This window comes from Myodes glareolus, chromosome 10 (assembly GCF_982192425.1).
Source record: "Myodes glareolus chromosome 10, mMyoGla1.1, whole genome shotgun sequence".
Lineage (NCBI taxonomy): Eukaryota > Metazoa > Chordata > Mammalia > Rodentia > Cricetidae > Myodes > Myodes glareolus.
Window position 1 is genome coordinate 21,210,880 of NC_142035.1, and position 22,551 is coordinate 21,233,430.

Consider the following 22,551-nt stretch of genomic DNA (forward strand, 5'->3'; position numbering starts at 1 on the left):
TTTTAATGATAAATGTTGGAACTAAAGTTGTAGATAATAATAAAGAAGATGGGGATAGGGAGGGGAGAGACTCCATTTGGTTATGTTGTGTGCTAGAGTGTCTTCCTCCTGAGGAGTAAAAAGTTGTTAGAAAAATTTAGTCAACTATGTTAAAAATTAAAATGAGTAAACTGGAGAGATGGCTCAGTGGTTAACAGCACTGGCTGCTCCACTCAGAGGATTGTCTTGGCTCACAACAGTTTATAACCCCAGGTTCAGGAGGTCCAACACCCTATTCCGCCCTCCATAGGGAGCCGGCCACAAAAGTGGTATTCCGACACACATGCAGGCAAGCAGCTGTGCCCATAAAATAATAATAATGACAATAATAATCATTATTATAATAAGTTTTCAAGTGTCTGGAGAGATGGCTTAGTGGATAAGAGGCTCTTCTTGCACAAGCCTGGAGTATGGATCCAAGAACCACGCTGGGTGACTCATAGCTGCCTGTACCTCCAGCCCCAGAGAATCTAATGCCCTCTATGGCCTCCACGGGCATATGAATGCCCATGCATGTGCAAACGATATGGCACATGCACCTGCACATACGAATGTGCTGACACATGCACCTGCACATACGAACGTGCTGACACATGCACCTGCATACACAAATGTGCTGGCAATGCACCTGCACACACGAATGTGCTGACATATAAACATACACATAAATAGCAAGGACTCCTTTTTTCAAACAGGGTTTCACTCTACAGCTCTGGCTGTCCTGGAACTCCGGCTGTGTCTGGAAGGGCTCTGCTTGCCTCTGCCTCCTGAGTGCAGGAATTAGAGATCTGGAGGCATGTGCCACCATATCCAACACGTTTTCTAAAGAATTCAAAACCGAACTTGGGAGGCAGAGACAGGCTAATCTCTGTGAGTTTGAGGCCAGCCTGGTCTACGAGAGCTAGTTTCAGGACAGCCAGGGTTGTTAGACAGAGAAACCCGTCTCAAAAAACCAAAATTTACAGGGCTGGAGAAATGGCTCAATGGTTAAGAGCATAGCCTGCTCTTCCAAAGGTCCTGAGTTCAATTCCCAGCAACCACATGATGGTTCACAGTCATCTGTAATGAGGTGTGGTGCCCTCTTCTGGCTTGCAGGCATATACACAGACAGAATATGATATACATAATAAATAAATATTTAAAAAAAAACCAAAATTAAAAAAAAAAAAGAAAAGAAAAGAACTCAAAATTTAGCTAAAGTTGCCTATAAGGTGTGTCCAACATACTGATAAAGCCAAAGCTGAACGCAGACAGAAAAGATGTCCTGGGCAATTGTCTGCATGCAGAGCTGCAAGACAACCAGGGCTACAAAGACAGAGTTTGTTTCAAAGAAAAGCAAACAAAAAAATATATCCCAGACAAATACTAACATTAAAAAAATCTAGTCTGCCAATAGCAATATCAGGCAAAATAGATTACAAAAGAGAAAGCAGACTTTGGGTTAAAGAAGTTCAATATATTCACAGTGAAAGCAACAATCCCATTGTGATGGCAGCGGACCTGGAACTGAACAGTTCCCCAGCATTTGGATGGAATTCTTACTCAAGAATTGTTTGTTCATTAAAGCAAAACTTCACGCAGGCCTGAGTCCCTTACTGTGGAAAAGGATGAGACTCGAGGAACAAGGATATTAAAAAAGAAAGTCGCCTACTAAATTATTAACCATCAAGCTATGGGCTAAATCAACATAACTGCAACTTGAACAATACAGGCCCACTGCACCCCAAATCACCAGCAGCACATTTGCATATTAAATTGGAACATTTATATAGACATAGCCTAGAAAAGGGCCTTTATTAAAACATGCCCACAGTTAACGCTTTAGGTACCACTGCAACTGGGCAAGCAGAGCCTCTTGTGCAGGTAGGGTGACAGACAAGGGGGACAGTGGGCTCAGAAACCCAGTGTGTGGGGCAAAAACCACCTACAATGACCTTGTGGCCAAGAGAGAGGGAAGAGGTTGGAGGCCGTCCTGAGCCTCCAGGGCTGCTGTTTAGCAGGTATTGTTAGGCAAGACTGCTGTGAACCAGACCCAAATCCTAGGTGTGTTCTTACTTATTAACTGGATGATCTTGATAAAGTCTTTCGTATCATTACGGGCTTTTACCTTTTGTGTTTATCTATCTATTGTGTGTGCATATGTGTGTGTGGACACACACAGTACTACAAGCATGTGGATCTCAGGAACAACCCTCAGGAGTCACTTCTCTTCTACTGTGTGGGCTTCAGGGCTCCAATTCAGATCATCAAGCTTGGCAGCAGGTGCCCTCATTATCCCCCAAGCCGTCTCACTGGCCCTATCTTATATGTATCTTACATGTACGTGTGTATGTGTGTGTGTGTGTGTGTGTATATGCATGTGCGATGCATGGGTGCATATGATATACAGATGGATTCATGCGTGTGCCTGCCCATGTGTATGAGTGTGGGCACGCATGTGCCATGGCACATGTGTGGAAATCTGAGGACAGCCTCAAGTGTGAGTCCTCACCTTCCTCCTTGTTTGTTGCCAGCTGCCGTAGCCAAGCTAGCTGGATGCCAAGCTTCCTGTGTCCGCTTCCCATTTCACCATAGAAATGCCAAGATTACATGGCCAGCTTTACCTCAGTGCTGGGATCCGAATTCGGGTTGTCCTGCTCGCATGGCCAGCACTTTATCCACTTGGCCATCCGCCCATCCCTCTTCCGGCCTACTATTCTGTATTCGTCTGGCCATCAGTCTCTCCAGAAAGAGACTGCTGCCTGTTTCAAGGCAATGTGCGGATTAAATGGCATCGATCACAGAGACACTCAGCATGCCATAAGCACCGAGTGCTGCTTCTGCTTCTGCTTCTGCTTCCCGCTTACAGACGGGAAGAGAGCTCAGGAGCCACAGGATTTGGGGTTTTAGCTGAGACACAGTGTAGCAGTACAGAGCTGTCCCCGACTTGGGGCTGTGACAAGAGGAGCATGCTGTCAATGTCGAAGAGGTGATGGCTGAGTTGTGGTGACAGTTCTATTAGGTGTGAGTGTGTCCAAATGTGCGGGACCACCCTAGACCCTAGACCACTGATTCTGAAGAGTGGTGGTGGCCACAGCCAGCACCAGGAAGAGCAGCAGCAGCAGATAGGGAATTTTTAAAGAAATGCAAATTTTTATGACCTGCTCCAGTCCTGCTGGATGGTGCCCCGGTAATTTGCATTTTAACAAGCTACTGTTCTCCAGTGTTAGCATGATTCTGACACATGCTGTAATTTGAGAACCAGTGACCTAGCCTGACACACAGTAGGGAAGGATCAAGGTTTCTAACCAGGTCTATCGAGGTCACTGGAGGGAGAGCAGACTAATCCAAAAGACAGAAGGGCTGGCTTGTGTTTCTCTGTCACCGCAGGCAGCAGAGTAATGTGGCGGATGTCTTAGAAACTGTGGAGTGGCCAAGGCAGAAGGTGCTGCGAGACCACGGAGGGAGGGGGCAATCCAGGACGGCACCATAGGCAGCGTGTCAGTGAAGAACTGAAGATAATGGAACAAGCTTAAAAGGAAAAGTACCGGCTCAGGATCCCCAAGACCAAGTTCTCGGCACAAAGCAGATTTATTTGCCCCAGAGGGACAGTGGTCAGGGAATAAGAGACAAAGATAGGAGATAGAGTATGAGGGAGAAGAGAAAGGAAACAAGGGAGGGGTTGGGAGTCTTTGTCCCCAGGGGTTGGGGGACTGCCTCTGGATAGAGAGAAGACAGACCTGTAGGAAAATGGTGGTTTATAATGGTACAAGGGGAAACCCCGTGTTAGGATGAGGTGTTTAATTTTAATTGGGCATGTTAATTAGGTGAGCCACAGGCCAAAGAAGGGAGTAGGTCTTGGGGGCTAGCTTCTGGAATGTAATCTAACAGTTTTGGGGAAGGCAGAGGAAGTCAGGGAAAAGGGCAAGGCCTGCCAGAGCCGCATGTTCAAGTGGGCTAGTGTCTCTTCAAAGCTCACACCCCACAGTGGGAAGAAGGGGCTTGGGATTTGTATGCTCAATAGACAAGGTGAGCCCTAGCCAACCAGAATGTCCCTGGGCTCCCTATAAACCATGACTGTGTCAAATGGCAGCTAGAAACGGCTCTAGGAGTCAGCTAGGAATAGGAAGCCGAGGACCTCAGCTGACTGTCTTAATGACTTTGTTTATTCTGTTTGGAATGTGTGCAAGGGTCAACTGGGCAAAGTGGCAGTCACAATCAAGATGGATTGTGAGGGACGGGTGGAGAGGGCTCAGTGGTTCACAGCGCTTGCTGTTCTTGCCAAGGTTCCAGGTTTGTTGTTCTCAGCACGCGTGGTGCACAGCCATCCATAACTCCGTGTGATGGCTGTTCTCGCTTGCCAACTTGACTATGTCTGCAATTAACTAAGACCCAAAGGGCTGGGTACACCAGTGAGGGATGTTTTTCTTCATTAAATTGCTTGAAGTGGGAAGACCCACTTTTAATCTGGATCTTCTCAGATGGGAAGATGTGACTTTAATCCAGATCTTTTGAGGTGGAAAAGTCCACCTTTAATCTGGGCCCCACCTTCTGCTGGCAGCCTATATAAAGGACAAGGAAGAAGGGAACTGGCTCTCACTCTCACTAGCAAGTCCATCCCTTCACTGGCATTAGAGACTACTTCTTCAGGATTCTGCTGTAGACTGAAGACCAGCTGAGTGATCCAATCTCATAGACTGAAAAACTATTGGATTCTTGAGTCTTCTATTGGTAGAAAGCCATTGTTGGATTAGCTGGACCACAGGGTATAAACCATTCTAATAAATCCATATATATATATACACATATATGAATAATATATATTGTATATAATAAATCCATATATGTGTATATTCATTCTATAAGTTCTGTTCCTCTAGAAAACCCTGACTAATGTACATCAGTTCCAGAGGATTTGAGATGATGGTAGTCAAGCCAAATACCTACTAGGGTGGATTCCAGAAGGTTCTCTTGGCTACAAGTAACAGACAGCTGACCTAAATGACCTTGAGTATCAGGGGTTTGTTGATGTTATTCCTTATGCTCTGGTCCCTTTAAGGGCTAACTACGCCCACTCCCAGCCACTTCTGACCTCCCTCATTGCCATCTTAACTCTTTCTCTTCTGTCCCCCGTCTCTTGGCATGTGCACATGTGTCTCTTCTGTCTATATGTTTTTATGTCTTTATGTTCCTCTATCTCTGCCTCTCTGTCTCTCTGCCCCTTATTTAAGTAATGAATGTTTAGCTTTATGTATAGCCTTATGTCCATTTACTCCGCTGTCCATCACACCCACCGGCCTGCTCTCCGGCCGCATGGCAGGACCAGCCTGCCACCCTGGAGATCTTGCAGGGACCCACAGCTATCCTTCTCGGACTAGCGGCTGCTCTGCAAGCCTGCCAGGGAACACGCCCGCCTTTTAAAGAACAAAAGTTGGTAGTAGCAGAAGTCCAGAGATAGGTTGGGTCTGCTTCTGGCTAAGCCATGAGCTCCAGGAACCCTCAAAAACTCGGGGTTTCTCATCAGTCATCTCTGTCTGTCAGGTGGCTCAGTGGCTCTCCTAGGGGATACACAAAATGAAGAGAAATTATGCCCTCCAGTGCTTAGACATCAAGAAACAGAGGAAGGAAGAATGCTTTCTTCTGTCTCCTGTGAAGTATTAAAAAAAATTTTTTTTTCCATGAGAAATCAATGTTCTCTCTTACCTCTCCTGGTCACAGAACACAGTGTAAGCCAGTCTTTGGCAAGGATAATGGGATATAAAGATCATCAAAAACCGGGTGCTCTCTCTCTGTCTCTGTCTCTGTCTCTGTCTCTCTCTCTCTCTCTCTCTCTCAGATATACACGCAAGTACACGCATGCACGTGCTCGCTCACACATACATACACTGCAGACCCTCTGGTAGTATGGTGAGGCTGTAGACATACCAGAATAGTTTTCAACTACGTTTATTTAAAATGGCAGCAGGAAACCCATTATAGTGAAATACAATTTCTAAAAATATCTTTTAAAAGCAGGACATAGGAATAAATATGCTTTATTTCATCTTGTGGAGCTAAGGGATCGAATCCATGGCCTCATACATGCTAGGAAAGTGCACTACCACTTTCAGGCCCTACATATGTGTCTACATGTTATGTGATAAGACACCCTGAAAAGCAATCTAAGGGAGAAGGGGTCTACTGTGGCTTACAGTTTCAAGGGGTACAGCCCATCCGGGCATGGACAACATGGCAGGAGTCGGGAAGGCGTGGGGCAGGAGCAGGAGCAGGAGCAGGAGACTGGCTGACCACATTGCATCCACATTCAGGAAGCAGAAAGATAGAACAGGAAGCGGAGAGATCCATCAGGAAGCAGAGAGGAAGTGGGGTTGGTCTAATAAAGCCAGAAGGCCCACCCCCAGTGACCTACTTCCTCCAGTGTCTGAGAGTTTCTGTTTCTTTGATGAAAAACCATGACCAAAGTAACTCGGAGGAGGAAAGGGTTTCTTTGGTTTGCATTTCAAAGGGTTTATTTGGTTTGCACTTCAACAACTTAGTCCATCATTGAAGGAAGTCAGGAAAGGAACCCAAACAAGCAAGGAACCAGGAGACAGGAACTGATGAAGAGGCCATGGAGGGGTACTGCTTACTGGGTCTCTCCCCATGGCTTGCTCAAACTGCTTTCTTACAGAACCCAGGACCCCTTGTCTGGGGTGACCCTATCCACAATGGACTGGGCCCTCCCACATCAATCACTAAGAAAATGTCCCTACAGGCTTTCCTACAACCTAGTCTTATGGAGACACTTTCCAAAGTGAAGCTCTCTCCTCTCTAGCGCCTCTAGCTTGTGTCAGGCTGACATAAAACTAGCCAGCACGTCCAGCAAGGCCCTAATTTTCTAAAGGTTCCACAGTCTTCCCAAACAGTGCCACTCGCTGGAGGCCAACTGTCCAAACACGTGAGCCGATGGGGAACAATTCCCATTCAAACCACAGGGCCCCCACGTCTTTACGAGGCTGATGAGTAACAGGCTCCAGCAGCTGCCCTGATAACAGCCAGTTTTAAAGCCGCAGTGCATGTGCGCAGTGTTCGGGGCCACCTGCAGAAAGCACTTTAGGATGAGGTGGAGACTCTGCAGTTCCCATAGTGACAAAGTCACAGCTGTTGATGCTACAGGGACAGCTAATATATGTTCCTTTTGCCCTAGGGGGAAAGGATGCTGAGTTCTATACAAGGTTAGTGAGAATAAAGGGGTAAGGCTTTCCTAGGGGCTTCCCCACTCCTGGGTGTGAACCTTGTGTTCTAACCAAAGAGTGCTTGGATTTCACAGTAACAACTCTTGACTGGTCCAGGCCTGGTGGCACAGGCCTCTGGTCCCAGCTAGTGGGGAGGCTGAGTCAGAGGGTCCACAGGTTCAAGATCTGCCTGCTCTTGAATTAAATTGAAGTCCACCTGGACCAACTTAGTAAGCCCATGTCTCCAAGAGAAAAGGAAAGAAGCCGGGAATGGAGCTCAGAGGTGGAGCACTTGCCGGCACGTGCAAGGCTGTAGGTACAATCCCTGGTGCGGGCGTGGGGGGTGGACGGGTGTGGAGGGATGACACCCTGTGGGAGCCTGATCAAGACGTACAAGCCAAGACCAGACAAGTCTTTTCCTGTGACAAGGGCTCTAAAAGGAGTGTAGAAAATGAAACTGAATCAGGACTAAATCAGGAAAAGAAAACCCTGTAGGATTAGAGAGAGGGTGGGAGCAGCTGGAGGTGTGGGTGGACATGGCTCCAGGGTCTGCCTCAGTAGCGACAGCAAGGGCTTCTTTCAGCACTGCAAGGCTCAGCACACGGGGAAAAGATGTTGTCAAGGGGACTGAGACACCAGCTGGTGCACAGCCTAGGATCCTTGCCAACCTCAGCATTCCTTCACCTCCCTCCCCCATTTTATTTACTCTTGTGTCCTGATTGGCTTTCTTCAAACATTGGTCTATGTTTCAGGTGCAGATGTAATACTTACCCTCTGCAAACAGCCAGCCTCCGAGCCCCATCTTTTCTCTCCCACTTACCAACCATGATGGTGGCTTTCACCACCTGGTCTGTCTGTTCAGACACCTTAGTCTGCACGAGGGGTGTCCCAACAACTCAGCCAGGCAGAGAGGCAGGTTAGAAATGCAGATTCTCAGGCCCTACCCTGTCACCACACTATGCTTGTAAATGAGAACAACCTCACTGGATCAGACGTCAACTTCGGTGCCTGCATAAATTTTCTAAAAAACCTGGAATTTCAGGGAGAGAAGGTAGACCCCACATCACACACCTCAAAGGTCACAGAGCTTGGATTTGATCCCATGACTGCCTATTGGTTCTGGCTGAGGCAGCATCCACACTGAAGTGTTTAAAAGCTTCACTAATAAGGTTGAGGCTCTTAAAACAGTCTACGGAAGTTTGAATAAGAATGGCCCCTATAGCTTCATACATTTGAATGCTTAGTCACCAGGGAATGGAACTGTTTGAAGGGATTAAAAGGATTAGGAGGTGTGGCATTTTTACCCTAGGTGTGACCTTGTTGGAGGAGGTGTGTCCCTGGGGGTGGGTTTTGAGATTCAAAAGCCCACACCAGGTCTAGGCTCTCTTCTCTTCCTGTTGACTGTGGATCGGGATGTAGCTAGTTCTCCAGCACCATGTCTGCCTAGATATGGCCATGCTCCCTGCCATGATGATAATGGACTAAGCCTCTGAAATTGTAAGCAAGCCCTCAGTTAAATCTATAGCATCTCTTCACAGCAATAAAACACTGACTAAGACAGTCACAGGGCACTGGACAGGGGAAGAAAATTAAGCATTCGTATTAAAGTTAAAAGCACAATAAAACCAGGCATGCTGATAATACACCTTAAATCCCAGCACAAGGGAGGAAGAGGAGGATTTCCGTACTAGTCAGGGCTACATCAAAACAAACAAACAAACAAAAATAACCAACGTCTACCAGTACACAGCCAATGCAGTTAGAGAAAAGAATAAGACGTGTACAGGTTGGAAAGAAATGCAGTTGTCATTATGTGACTGGGAGGTGGTGGGGCAGCCAAGTGGAAAACCACTGCAAATACAACAAACTCAATAAAACAGCTGGATACAAAAGTGAGAAATACAGAAACCAGGCTAGGGGTGTAGCTCGGTGGTGCAGCGAGGGTTTTACAGGCACAAGACTTTAGGTTCAAGTCCCAACACCAAAAAAAAAAAAAAAAAAAAAAAAAAAAATACAAAATGCAGAAGCTGGTAGCCTTCACATTTATAAAACAGAAATGAATTAGAAGACAGCAGAAGACTTTAGTGCAGTGGTAACAATAGGAAAAGTGAGAACTAACCACAACAAAACTATGCACAGACTATAGAAAGACGTCTTCGAGGTGTGTGTGAGGGGTTGTTGCCTATGATGGCCCCAAAATCTTGGCCTCAAGCAGTCATCCTGCTTCAGGCTCCCAAGTGTCCAGGAGAACAAGCATTTGCTACTGTGCGAGGCTCAAGAGCAAACAACCTAATTGTTCTCTTTTCTACCGGCATCTCTCTTGAAATATATATATATATATATAAATATATATATATATATATATATATATATATATATATAGAGAGAGAGAGAGAGAGAGAGAGAGAGAGAGAGAATGTGTGGATTTTAATATGTATGTATGTGTGTATGTATGTATGTATGTATGTTTGTATTTTGAGGCAGGGTTTCTCTGTATAGTCCTGTCCTGACTTTTCTGAAACTTGCTCTGTAGACCAGGCTGGTCTTGAACTCACAGAGATCTGCCTGCTCTGCCTCCCAAGTGCTGAGTGTACCACCACTGCCTGGCCGAGAAGGAGTTTGTTTTAAATTATGTGTTTGTGTGGGGGCCGGAGAGATGGCGCAGCAGTTGAGAGCTCTGACTGTTCTTTCCCAGGCCCTGGGTTTGTTTCCCAGGCCCCACATGTTAGCTCACAACTATCCTATCCGTACCTCCAGGTCCAGGGGACCTGATGCTCTTTTCTGCCACCCAGGCACCAGGCACACACACGGTGCATTTACATGTGTTTAGGCAAAAGACCCACAGACACAAAATAAATTAAGTAACTCAAAAAAAATCTTTTAAATTATATGGATATCTTAAGGGGGTGCGATGAGTGCAGTGCCTGGGAAGCCAGAAGGGGCGCTGGATCCTGTATAGCTGATTTAAAGAGGGTTATGAGCTGCCCAGTGCAGATTCTTGGGAACTGAACTCAGATCCTCCGGAAAAGCAGTTCACGTTCTTAGCTGCTGAGCCATGTCTTCCCCCTCCTCCCTCAATATCTTACTATTAAAGGACTGAGGATGTAGCTCAGTGCTGGAATGCTTACCTAGTATGCCAGAGCCCTAGGTGTGATCCCTAGTGCCCTCAGCAACAAAAATAAATAATAAAAATGAAAGTTTTAATAAGCATAAAAGTTGAATTGATAGTACAGAACACACCCATATACCTACTGCCTTTGTTCTCCAGTTGATATTTTTCTTTATTTCGTAATCTCTCCTTCACCTCTATACCACTCCACGTGACTGACACACGTGTTTATACTCCTCTAGTCATCATATCCCTAATACTGTCTGGAGAGGTACAGTGAAGAAGTCCTAACGGAGGAGGCGTCGTACTAGAGAAGGACTGTAGAGACACACAAAGACATGGCTAGGTAAGCGTCTGCCGGGCTGATTTATGAGCGTACCATAATCCCAACTGTGGAGGTATGAATGAGAATGGCCCCATAGGCTCATACATTTGAATGTTTGGGCCCCAGTTAATGGAGCTGTTTAGGAAGGATTAGGAGGTGTGTCCTTGTTAGAGGACATGTGTCAGGAGGGGTGGGCTTTGAGGTTTCAAAAGCACTTGCCAGGTCTCTTAGTCTGTCTCTCTTTCTCTCTCCTCTCTTGGTCTCTCTCTTATCTCTTGGTCTTTCTGTCTCTCATCTCATGGTCTCTCTCTCTTAGGTTTTCTGTTGCTGTGATCAAACACCATGACCAAAATGCAGATTGGGGAGGAAAAAAGGGTTTATTTGGCTTATACTTCTGTCTTGTTCTTCATCACTAAAGGAAGTTAGGGCAGGAACTCAAACAGGGCAGGAACCTGGAGGCAGCAGCTGTTGCAGAAGCCATGGAGGGGTGCTGCTTACTGGCTTGCTTCCCCAGGCCTGCTCAGTCTACTTTCTTATAGAATCCAGGACCACCAGCACAGCGAAGGAACCACCTACAATGGGCTGGACCTTCCTCCATCAACCACTAATTTAGAAAATGGATCTTATGGAAGCATTTTCTTAAGTGAGGTTCCCTCCATTCAGATAACTCTAGTTTGTATCAAGTTGACACAAAACTAGCAATCTCTCTTCTCTCTCTCTCTCTCTCTCTCTCTCTCTCTCTCTCTCTCCATCCATCATCTATCGACTCCCTCCTCTCCCCATTTCTTCTGTTTGTGAATAAGATGTAAGTTCTCAGTAGTTTCTGCTCCAGCAACATGTCTGTCGCCATGCTCCCTACCATGATGCTCATGAATTCACCCTCTGGAACTGTAAGCAAGCCCCTAATTAAATGTTGTTGTTGTTGTTGTTGTTGCTGTTTAATAAGTGGTTTTGGTCATGGTAACAGCATCAGAACAGTAGCTAAGACACCAACTGAAACAGCAGTTAATTTTTGTCTGAGCTGAGGATTGAACACAGGGCCTTGCACATGTTGGAGGAAGAACTTTTTTAAAAAAAAAAACCAATGATTTACTTATTTTTATTTTATGTGCATTGATATGTTGCCTGTATGTAAGTCTGTGTGAGGGTGTTGGATCCCCTGGAGGTAGAGTTACAGGCAGTTGCGAGCTGCTATGTGGGTGCTGGGAACTTAACCCAGGTCCTCTGGAAGAGCAGCCAGTGCTGTTAACCACTGAGCCATCCCTCCAGCCCTGAGGGAGGACTTTCTAATGATGATTCGAGGTCTAAAAGAGTAAGCTGGTAAGTTCTGGAGACAAAATGTTCCACATGAGCCAGGTGCTGCAGTGGAGGTAGAGGCAAGAGGATCACTGAGAGTTTGTGGCCAGCCTGGGCTACATGGTGAGTTCCAGGACAGCCAGGGCTATGTAGATAAACCCTGTCTCAAAAACAAAACAAAACATGCAAAGAGAGGAGTAGACAGCTGCAGAACACATTGGACCTTGTCATAAAACTGTAATAATTAAAACAGTGTGATACTGACCCATCATAGATGAGACAAGGAAATAGAAAAAAGGTGGGGGAAGCGGCCATGGATGTGGGGGAAGCGGCCATGGGTGTGGGGGAAGCAGCCGTGGGTGTGGGGCCAGCACTTAGTGCCAACGGCGTCACATACCAGTGTGGGGAATAAAGATGCCGTTGACAGATAAGAAAATTTAAAAAGCTAGAAAAAAAGTGAATTGGAGACCCTAACTCATATCTGAAGACAATTTAAGTTCCCAGAGACTCAAATTTATGTTTATATAATGAAAGCTAACTCAGAAATGATAAAGTAATAGAGAGTGAAACTACTTAACAAAAAATATTTGTCAAACAAAAAGTCAAAAGGAAAAAGAAAACAAAACCGAACCGAAATGCACTTCACAGCAATGCCACAAATCAACAGGATGACAGCCCCAGCCGGTAATGAGGCAGCCAAGACTGAGCTGTCAGTCCCTGGGCTGGGGGGAGGGGGATGCGGGGAGATAAGGGGGTTCTCAGAGCAGCAAAGAGCTGCTGGGTCCTGCTCACAGTAGCCAGTGAAGGGAGGGGACCCAGCTAACCCACAGACCACGATCAATCCATTTGACTCTCAGGTTGTGGAGCGGGGCCAGGTGCACATTCACACACCATTTATAGAGGGGTAAGTGGCTCCCGCTTCTGTGGAAAGTCATTAACAGGAATTAAAACAGCCGCGGTGACTTGAACCTGCAATTCTAAGGTATAGAGACGCCTTACAGAAGCGTTCTCTGCCTACACTTGGGTTTGCCAGGTAGAACATTCCACACAACCTTGCTTCTGGAGGCAGGAACCCCTGTGGATCAGCCTTTGGGAATCCTCTGGATAAAGCATTCTCTGCCCAACACTGGAATAGCCTAAAGTCATCCAGACTCCATGGGAGACTTTACTGAGCTATAGTTACCTCGGGCTGCTCAGTAACTGCAGGTACTGGTGGGGTCTGAATGCCAAGAATTTAGACTACATCTCACACTGAGTTTCTTTTTGTGTGTTTGTTTTTTCATTGAATTCTTAGGTCTACCAGGCAACGGTGGCACACACCTTCGATCTCAGAAGGGATCGGCAGAGGCAGCAGATCTCTGAGTTCAAGGCCAGCCTGGTCTACAGAGTGAACTTCAGGACAGTCAGGGTTACACAGAAAAACTTTGTCTCAAAAAACAAAACAAAACAGAAAATTCCTGGGTTCAAGCAATGCTCCTGCCTCAGCAGCCAGAGTTGCTGGAGATCCAGGCATATACCACCATACCTAATTATTTCAGGTTATTCTTTGTGGTATGGGTGTATGTGTGTGCATGCATGTGGAAGACAGACACCTCAGCTGGCAGGATCTCTCTGTTGAGCTGGAATCTATTGATTAGGCCAGGTTGACTGGCTGGACCTCTATGATCCTGTCTGTCCCCACCTCCCTAGCCTTGGGATTACAAGTGTGTGTTGTCCCTGAGAGTCAATCGCAGGTCTTCCTTCATGGCTGTACAGCCAGCAATTTACCAACCGGGCCATCTCCTAGGCCCACAGGCTACTCCTGTGTTTGGCACAAAGGGGAAAGCGGCTTGTCACTACCTTCAGGGACTGTTGGGGTTTTCTGAACCTTCAGGCCAGCCAGGGCACCACCTTAGGAACCTGTCTCTCATTATAGCCACCTCCCCCAGCTGCCACCACCTGCTGTGCCTAACCCTCTCCAGCTTTCGCCTAGAAATCAGAGCGATGAATAAACAGAAGACATCATTTCCAAGTGCCTGCCGTGTGCCCAGTTTTGGCGTGTGGGCACAGGGCTGCAGTCAGGAGAATCCTGTTTCTTTTAACAGCTTTGTTGAGATATCCACACGCCACACGATCGTCCACTTAAAATAGCGGCTCAGTGATTCAGCACGTCCGAGCAGTTGTACAACCATCATGACAACCAATTGTAGAGTGTTTCTATCGCCTAACTCGTCACCTCCAGGTTCCTATACGCTGTACTGTGCGTGAAAATGCTCTTTTTCTCTCTCAAATAATATTTCATTGCCTGGCTCGGCTTTCTTCAGCAGTCACTTGTTGGCTGATGGACCCTGTTTCTGTTTGGGGCCTGCCATGAATAACAAACACGGTCGTGAATATTCATTCACAGGCTTTTGAGCAGCCCTGTGTTTCCAGCTCTCATGGGAGTGGGGCCTGCTGAGAGGTGTGGAGACTGACACGAGAGGTTGCCTCGTTTCCCATCCTCCCTGGCAGTGTGAGTGGTCGGGGGTTCTGCAATCTCCCCCACATTCCTCACCTGTCCTTTTGATATTACCCTCCTTGTGTGTGTGATGATGGTTCATGGTGGTTCAGGTTTCACTTCCCCAGTAGCATCCCCATTACACTGAAAGGGAAACTGAGGTTCAGGAGGGAGAAGGGCCCTGCTGGAGGGCTTGCAGCAAGGATGGACAGGGGCAAGACTCCAGTCCAGGTACTTTCTTTCCCCCTGGACTCTTCCAATGGAGCTAGAGCAAGCACTCCAAATTCCCCTCTGGGAGGAGGGGGCTTTGAGAAGTGCAGAGTTTGTTGTGACAAGCCCTGCATCAGTGCCTGGCACAAAGCACAGTGCCCACCTGGCTAGAGTTGATGGGCACTGTTGTCACTAATGTCAGCAAGGCCCTCTTCCCTCACAGAGGGGCCTTCCAAGGTCAGCATTGCCTTTGGACATTTCTGAGGTGGATCCCATTCATTGAATAAATGGTAGACACTGGCCAAATGATCACAGGCCAGACAAGATGGTCCTTTGTTGTTGGGGTTTCTGTCCTACCCAGTTTCCACAATCGTTAAGTCCCAAAGAAATCACACAGAGGTCTACATTAGTTATAAACTGATTGGCCCATTAGCTCAGGCTTCTTATTAACTCTTATAACTTATATTAACCCATTATTCTAGTATATGTTAGCCACATGGCTCAGTACCTTTTTCAGCAGAGCAGGTCACATCTTTCTTCTTCTGTGTCTGGGCAGGACTCCAGAGGGAGCTTCCCTCTTCCCAGAGTTCTCCTGTTCTCATTGACCTACCTCTACTTCCTATCTGGTTGCCCCGCCTATACTTCCTGCCTGGCTACTGGCCAATCAGCGTTTATTTAAACCATAATTGACAGAACCCAGATTTTGCAACAGGTGCAGGCCCTGCGGACTCCACAGCCTAGGTTAGTTGTGTCTCAATCCACCCATTCATCTGTCCACATACCTATCCATCTACCCACCAGTCAGCTATCGTCTGGCCATTCATCTACCTACCATCCAGCAGTCCTTCCATCCAGCCATCAGCCTTTCCATGTACACAACAGTCACCTACTGACCCATCAGCACATCCAGCCACCCACCATTTAGCCATTATTCATCCATCATTCATCTACCTACCAGTCTATCCATTGTCTATCCCTCCATCTACCTATTATCCATCTATCCATCCATCCACCCACATTGACATGGGACGTCCATGTCAACATCCCCAGGTAAATCCTCAGCAGAACCATGGCAGTTGGGATGACCCAAGGCATACATGATGAAGGAGGAGGGGTTAGAAGGGACCTGGTCTTACCAGGGCCAACTACTCGTACTTTTAGGCTAAGAAAGGTCCAACTGCTGTGTGAGCTAGGGTGAACTATGCACCCTCTCTGACCCCGATTCCTCTTGTGTCATAGGGAGATGGTGATGGTCTGAGGAGAATATGGACCCTAACGTGGACAGCCTGGCGTGCAGCCTGGTAAATGTCCCTGAGACTCTCAGGCGTGTGTGTCCAGCAGACATGGAGAAGGAACACACGCCACATCCTGTCAGCCCGGTACTGGAGAAGCTGAGGCAGGAGGAGAAGGAGGTCAAGGTCATTCTTGACAGCACAGAGTTTGAGACCATTCTGAGGTATATGAGGCCATGTTTTGAAAATGAAAACACAAAACTCAAATATGTAGGGGCTGGAATATAGCTCCATGGGAAAGCACTTGCCTAATGTAGGCAAGGAACCCTCATTCCCAGCAACCAAAAAAAAAAAAAAAAAAAAAAAAAGGAAAATTTGTTTAAAGTGACTAACACGATGGGTGAGAAAGGCACTTGCTGCCAAGCCTGATGACCTGAGTTTGATCCCCAGGATCCACTTGGTGGGAGGTGAGAACTGACATCCTCAGGTTGTTCTCTGACCTGGACATACATGCTGAGGCATGCATTACCCCCGTAAAGATGCATGTGATAAAAAAATAAAGTGATATAATATAGGTATTAAAATAAAAAACAAAAATAAACAAAGAAGCCCTACTAAACTGGGCATGGTGGCCACACTTCTATAATCCTAGCTCTTGGGAGATTGAAACAACAGGATCACGGGGTTCCAGGCCCACCAGGGCTATATGAGACTCCAGAGTTGATGATGAGGATGACGGTGATGATGTTACCCTCTGAGAGTGAGGGAGGGGGCGGTGGAAGAGACTGAGAGCTGAGGTGGAGTCTGTTTGGGAGTGATAGGCTTTCTTTGTGGCAGCTACAAAGATGTTTATCCATTTCTGCTCGCATGCTTCACAGGTTCTTCTGTATGTGTGATTATCGCGGGATCCATGATGAATTCAGGTGCCAGTATTCACGGTAGGGTAGACAAAGACTGCTTCTTTTTCCCTTTGGGAACCACTCTTCCTGTCCAGCAGCAGCCCCTGCCCTTTCAGGATCCTCTCAACACCAGGTTACTTCTGCTCTTTTCTGCGACCCACCAAGCCCTCCTTCCTTCCCCCACCGTGGCTCAATTGCCAGCTCCAGCAAGACACTGTCCTGGTTGGTTTAAACCGCTTTATTGGAGTTGGCTGGTACTCACAGGTTGGGTCATATACACAGGGCCCGCTCACCCCTACGCAAAGCCCTGGGCCTCCCACCTCCCCTCCATCACCGAGGGTGGCCAGAGGTTTGAGCCAGTTCCGGGTCGGGGTGGGCCCAATAGAAATATTTACAAACCACCAGGGTAGATGTCCCCTGATCAGGAATGGGGAGGTGATGGGTGGAGGGGATCCCTTGGGTGGACTTCACAGGCCCAGGACAGGGCTGGGCGTGGGGGGTGCCGGCAGAGGGGGGCTCGGGGAGAGCCTCGAGGGCCCAGAGCGAGCCTGCTGGTGCTAACTCTGCCTGGTAGGGTAGCCTCCCGCGTGGGGCTGGGGGGGGGGGTCCTCCGCTTCCCGGCTGGGGGACCCGGAGCCGGTTCCGGGTAGAAAGAAACGGAACAGGAGCGTAGGCCCCCCACGGCCCGGCTCCTCACCAGGGGATTGGCCGCGAGGACGGGGTGTATGAAGCGGAGCCGGGAGTGGGGGGCAAGCAAGCAAAGCACACGCGGGACTCCTCTGCCACCGTCGCCGCAGGGCCAGGAGGACTGCATGCGGGGCGAGCGGGCTACAGGCTGCAAGCCTCCGGCAGAGAGCGCTTGCGCAGCTCCCGGCCCGGCTTGGGCGGCGGTGCGGGCGCGGCAGGGGGCGCATCAGGCAGCTGCAGCACCGAGTTCTCCCCGGGCTGCACCCGCAGGTAGGCCTTGACCTTGTGGTGCCGGGCCTTGCCGTCGCTGAAGTCGATCACGCGACACTCGTAGGTGCCTTCGTCAGTGGGCTTCACCCGCGACAGCCGCAGCTTGTGGGAGATGTTGCTGCCCACCACCTTGACCACCTGGGGGCGACAGAGGCACCGTGAGAATCGGCTGGAGTCAAGAGCCAAGCCGCTAGGGAGACAGCTAGGGAGGGGACCCAAGGCCAGCATCCGAGCAGTTGAAGCAACGCTAATGCCTATCCACAGGGTGGTGTGTGCAGCCAGTGGAATACTGCCCAGCGCTGAAGAAGGGTGAGCCAGAGCCCAGCTTGTGAGAGTTCTACATGCAAGCAGGGAACAAGCCTCCTAACAAAGCTCCCAGGCTGTGCAGCTGTTTCTGAACAAACGGAAAAGCCCCGCATAGACGGGAGACACTTGGGCTGGGGGCTTGTGCCACAGTGAATGTGTGGTCAGACGACAATCTGCAGGAGTCACCTCTCTTTCCACCCTCTGGATCCTAAGACTGAAACTCAGGTGTCTGGCGTCATCGCCAGAGCCATTACCTGCTGAGCCGTCTCACCAGCCCAAGGTTCTGTTTCTTTAAGATAGGGGCTGGAAGGAAGTGGGGATGGGAAGATGACTAAACACTTAAGTTCTTGTAGAGAACTGGGATTCGATTCCCAGCATCCACTTGACAGCTCACAACTGTCTGTAACTCCAGTCGCAGGGAATCCAGTTCTTTCGTCTAGCTTCCACAGACACCAGAAATACAGATGGTGCACAGACATATAATCAGGCACACACACACAAAAATAAAGTCTAAGAGAAAAAAAAAGATACAGGCTGACAGAGCACAACAGTCGGATGCCAGACTGTCCTCTCCCTGGCAGTAGAATGAGTGTTGTTAGCTTGTAAAGTTTTGCCTTTTTATTGATTTGAATAATTTTTTAAAGATAGGATCTCGCTTTGTTGTCCAGGCTGGTCTCCAGTCAGGACCTTCCTGCCGTAGCCCTCTGAACACTGGAATTGTAGCGCCACTCCTAACCCTTGACCTGATTTCTAATATTCATCTCACTGCTGAGGCCCCACTGTCCTGGATCAAGTACACCCAACTCGGTGGACAGCCCACTCCTGTTCGCGCTTGTGTCTGCCATGGAGCCTTTCTAAAGCTGTGGATTCCTTCCGTGCTGGTACTTAATCCCCACTAGGGGCTACCTTTTCATAGCTGTCACCACAGTTTAGCCACATTCTAGAACTCTCTGTGATGGGGAGGGCCCTTTGCCAAGGCTAACTTTCTTCCACACACTGCAGTGGTTCTGTGCGTGGCTGTGTGGTATTCCGTTGGGTGACCACACTGCGGCTTGTCTACACGGTTTCCTCTTGGCTGGTGTTCGGGGACTTTCCAGATTAGTGTGCTCATGAATAAATCTGCTGCGACTGTAACTCTGCTGGCAACTCTTTTTTCAGTCACACGAGGAAAGGCTGTCAGAGTAAAGTGCGTCATTAGCATGACTGGAGGGTGGGTATGGAGGCCCTGACGTACTTTTGTAAATTTCTACATTTCTATAACAAAAAAAATATTAAAGGGAGTGAAGTTGGACGTGTAGTTAGGCAAGGATCTTTCCTAGGGCTGGAAGCCCAGCCCTCCTGGAGCTCAGGTCCCCAGCCGTCATCTGGCAGGTACCTACCCTCCAGGCCCCGCAGCCCACCAGCCTGGTCCCTGAGCACAAATATCCTTAATGTCCCTCCTCTAGATAGCAACAGCTGCACTGTGCCTGCCAACTCCCAAAGTCCTGCTTTGGGACCCTAGTGGATTCTCTGCTGGTCTCCCTGCCCCAAAGTGAGGGACCCTAGGGAGAAAAGGATGGTTCCTGGGAGGGTGGGTATGGCCTCAGGCATATTTCCAGCCTGCCCTGAGATACACACACATAGCTGGGGACACACACAAGCCAGACACAAACAGCAGCCAGTGTCTGTTGGGGGAACTGAGACTCCAAAAGGAGTCAAGCCTGGCCCGGAGCCCAAACCAGTCTTCAGTAGGGCTGGACAGTGACCCCAGGCTAGGATCCATGCATTCACCCTGGAAACAGTGTGACAGACCCACAGAGAATTCCAGAGCTGGCAGTACAGGCTCCGTAAGAGCCCCCTGGTGAGGAGCCCATTCCCCAGGAATCAGGAAAACATGGGTTTACCATACAGCAAGAGGAACTGGGATGGGACACAGACAGAACGTCCCAATGGAAAACAAGACACGAAGAGTCAAGAATCAGACGCTCCCTCCCTCGTGTGGGGCTCAGCTGATGTCCACTGTGCCTGCTCACTCCATCACCCTGACCAAGGGCACAGAAAGACCCCCGCGGTCCCGCCACACTCTCGGGTGAGTTAGGAGAAGCCATTGCAAATGCGCAGCGGGAGCGAATTACCTCAACATCTGTTTCCCTCACGGATATTAATTATCCTTCATTTGTCAACCCTACAAGGCGCTAATGGAGTAATAATGCTGCAGCGCTGGGAGCAACCGCTCCTGGGGAGGGAGGCCTACGCCCCGCCCTCCAGGCGCAGGCCGAGGGGGATGCTGAGACCTCTGCCCTCGCTGTCAGCCTCCTCCGCAGCTTCCTGGAGGTCAACAGACAATGGTGGCCTTCAGAAGGGCCGGCGCTTCCATCAGGGGCTGGTGAGACAAGGTCTATAGCACAAGTCACTCATGGGTACCCTGATCATCCAAGTCAGAAGCCAGAAGGAGGCGAGGCTGTAACCCTGGCTTTGCCCTCAGCACAGTGTGCAAAAGGCAAAGATCCAAACAGCAGCAATTAGTGCTCAGAACCATTCTTGTAGCACGATAACCCCAAACCTCTCAGGGTCCGAGACGGAGAAAACTGAGGCTTCCTAGATCAGGCACGCATCGCCATACCCGGGGCGTGGCCTCTGGGCAGAAAGCCCTCCCACCTCACTCCCCAACACCCACCATTCTGTGTCCTTGGGGAGCCTTGCCCTAAGCCTCATCAGCGGCTGCTCCCTTGGACGGGTTCTCTATTCCACCTCAGTAGTTTGGGGTGATGGAAGAGCCTGCTGGGCTTCCTTATTCAGGAATCAGTGCGACTGGAGAGGCCAAAAGACACACCCGCAGGGCAGCTTGGCTGTAAATCATAATCACAGCCCAGCATAGACAGGCCTCAGCGATTAAGCACCTAATCACGCCGAAAGCGCCTGGCCAGGCCGGCTCTGAGCGCCAGCCTCCTGCTGGCCACAGCCATACACCCCAGGCTCTGTCCTCCCAGCGAGGCCAGGAGGAAAGGGCAGGCAAGCCATCTGTGCCCATAGAGTGACCTTCGCCTCTGCACGGCTCCCAAGGGAGACCTGGGAGATTCTTGGGGAGGGAGTAGTGGCTGGTCTAACCAGAGCCAGACTCTGCCACTTCACCACCTCTGAGCGGATTCAAAGCCCAAGTTGGGAAGCCCCCAGCTCTGGGACCCTGTGCGTCTGAGGACCTCCAGTTGGTTCTACTGTGCATTACCCAGCCCAGACTTCCTCTGTTCCTGCCCCTGGACATGTGAGACACCACCATCTGCAGGAAGCAGGGCAGACCCTGACCCTGCCAGCCAGGTCCTCAAGGGAACCTCCTCCATATCTTCCCAAAGGCCCTCAGCCCCATTCTACCTGCTCTTCCTTGATTGTCTGCCAGCCCACCCACAGCTGGCGCAGCACAGAGGGCCCTGGAGCCCTTAGCCCTGTCCTCCAGCGAACCCTTAGCCTGTGTTAGCTCAGACCCCTGGCACAGGCTCTCAGAGACCAGCCATTCTCCTCCTGTGCTGGTGGCAGATGTCATGTTCCCTTTTATCCCTTGGGAGCAGTGGATACATGCCCATTTTCCATTTGGGCCTGGGGATCGGGCACAAGTGATTGGCCTTCTGGAAGCATTTCTTGCCTACTGTGACTGCAGCCATCACCTGACAGGCCCAGGGAAGGGGGAACGTTTTTCATAAACTAGTTTTTGTGAGTGCATGGATGTATGGGTATGTGCTTGTCCTGTGTTCTGACTTCTATGTGGAGGTCAGAGGATGACACAGGGTTTGGTTTTCTCCTACTGTATGGGTCCCAGGGATCAAATACAGGTCATTCATTAGGCTTGGGACAAGCACATTTACCCACTGAGTCATGTTTTCTGCCCCATGGGGGAACTTACATCAGGAATTCAGCGCCATCTTTACCTGTGAGACTAGTGCAGGATTAATTTAACCCCTAATGCAGAAAGCATTCGCTAGACTACAGCAAACCTCCCAGAACTCGAACATGGCTGGCAATGCAGGTACCCTAAGCCTTGCAGAATGGCCCTCAAGTAGGTACTGGGTCCCTCAGTACAAGCTAATTCTGGTTTCTAGTGTTTTCTTATATCATCTTCTTCCAGAAACAGAGACAAAGAGAAGGCAAAGCCAGAGCCAGAGCTCAGCTCCTGGTCCAGTAAGTACCAACCCCATTGTATGCTCAGGATCCCATGAGTACAGACAGCCAACCCCTCTGTAGGACTCCTCAGCAGGCTCCACAGGTTCCGAAGTTTCCCCACTACCTACTGGAGCCAAGTCTCCCACAGGCCTTGGCGCTGCCTGGCCCGTAGCTCACATAATGGCGAGCCTGTGCATGGGAGAAGAGTCAAAGAACCTTGAAGGCCTAGAAGAAAAGTTTGTACCATCTCCTAAGACATTAAGAACCCAGGCTGTGGATCTGCCAGGGTGTGGTCTGTCCTGCCTGCGTATTTAGGAACATTGGCTTGCATGCTTGTGTAAAAGGCTGGGCCTGGTACCAGACCCGGAAAGCCCCAGC

At 49.1% G+C, this 22,551-nt stretch overlaps 1 protein-coding gene across 1 annotated transcript in view; it reads right to left on the bottom strand.

Moving 5' to 3' along the window:
• Positions 1–17,002: 17,002 nt before the first annotated feature.
• Positions 17,003–22,551, bottom strand: part of Vstm2l (V-set and transmembrane domain containing 2 like) — a 30,143-nt gene continuing 24,594 nt past the window's right edge. Inside the window, exon 4 of the mRNA XM_048440902.3 lies at positions 17,003–17,874. Within this exon, the coding sequence (XP_048296859.3) occupies positions 17,608–17,874 (267 nt within the window). The 3' untranslated portion in view covers positions 17,003–17,607. The remainder of the gene's footprint in view (positions 17,875–22,551) is intronic.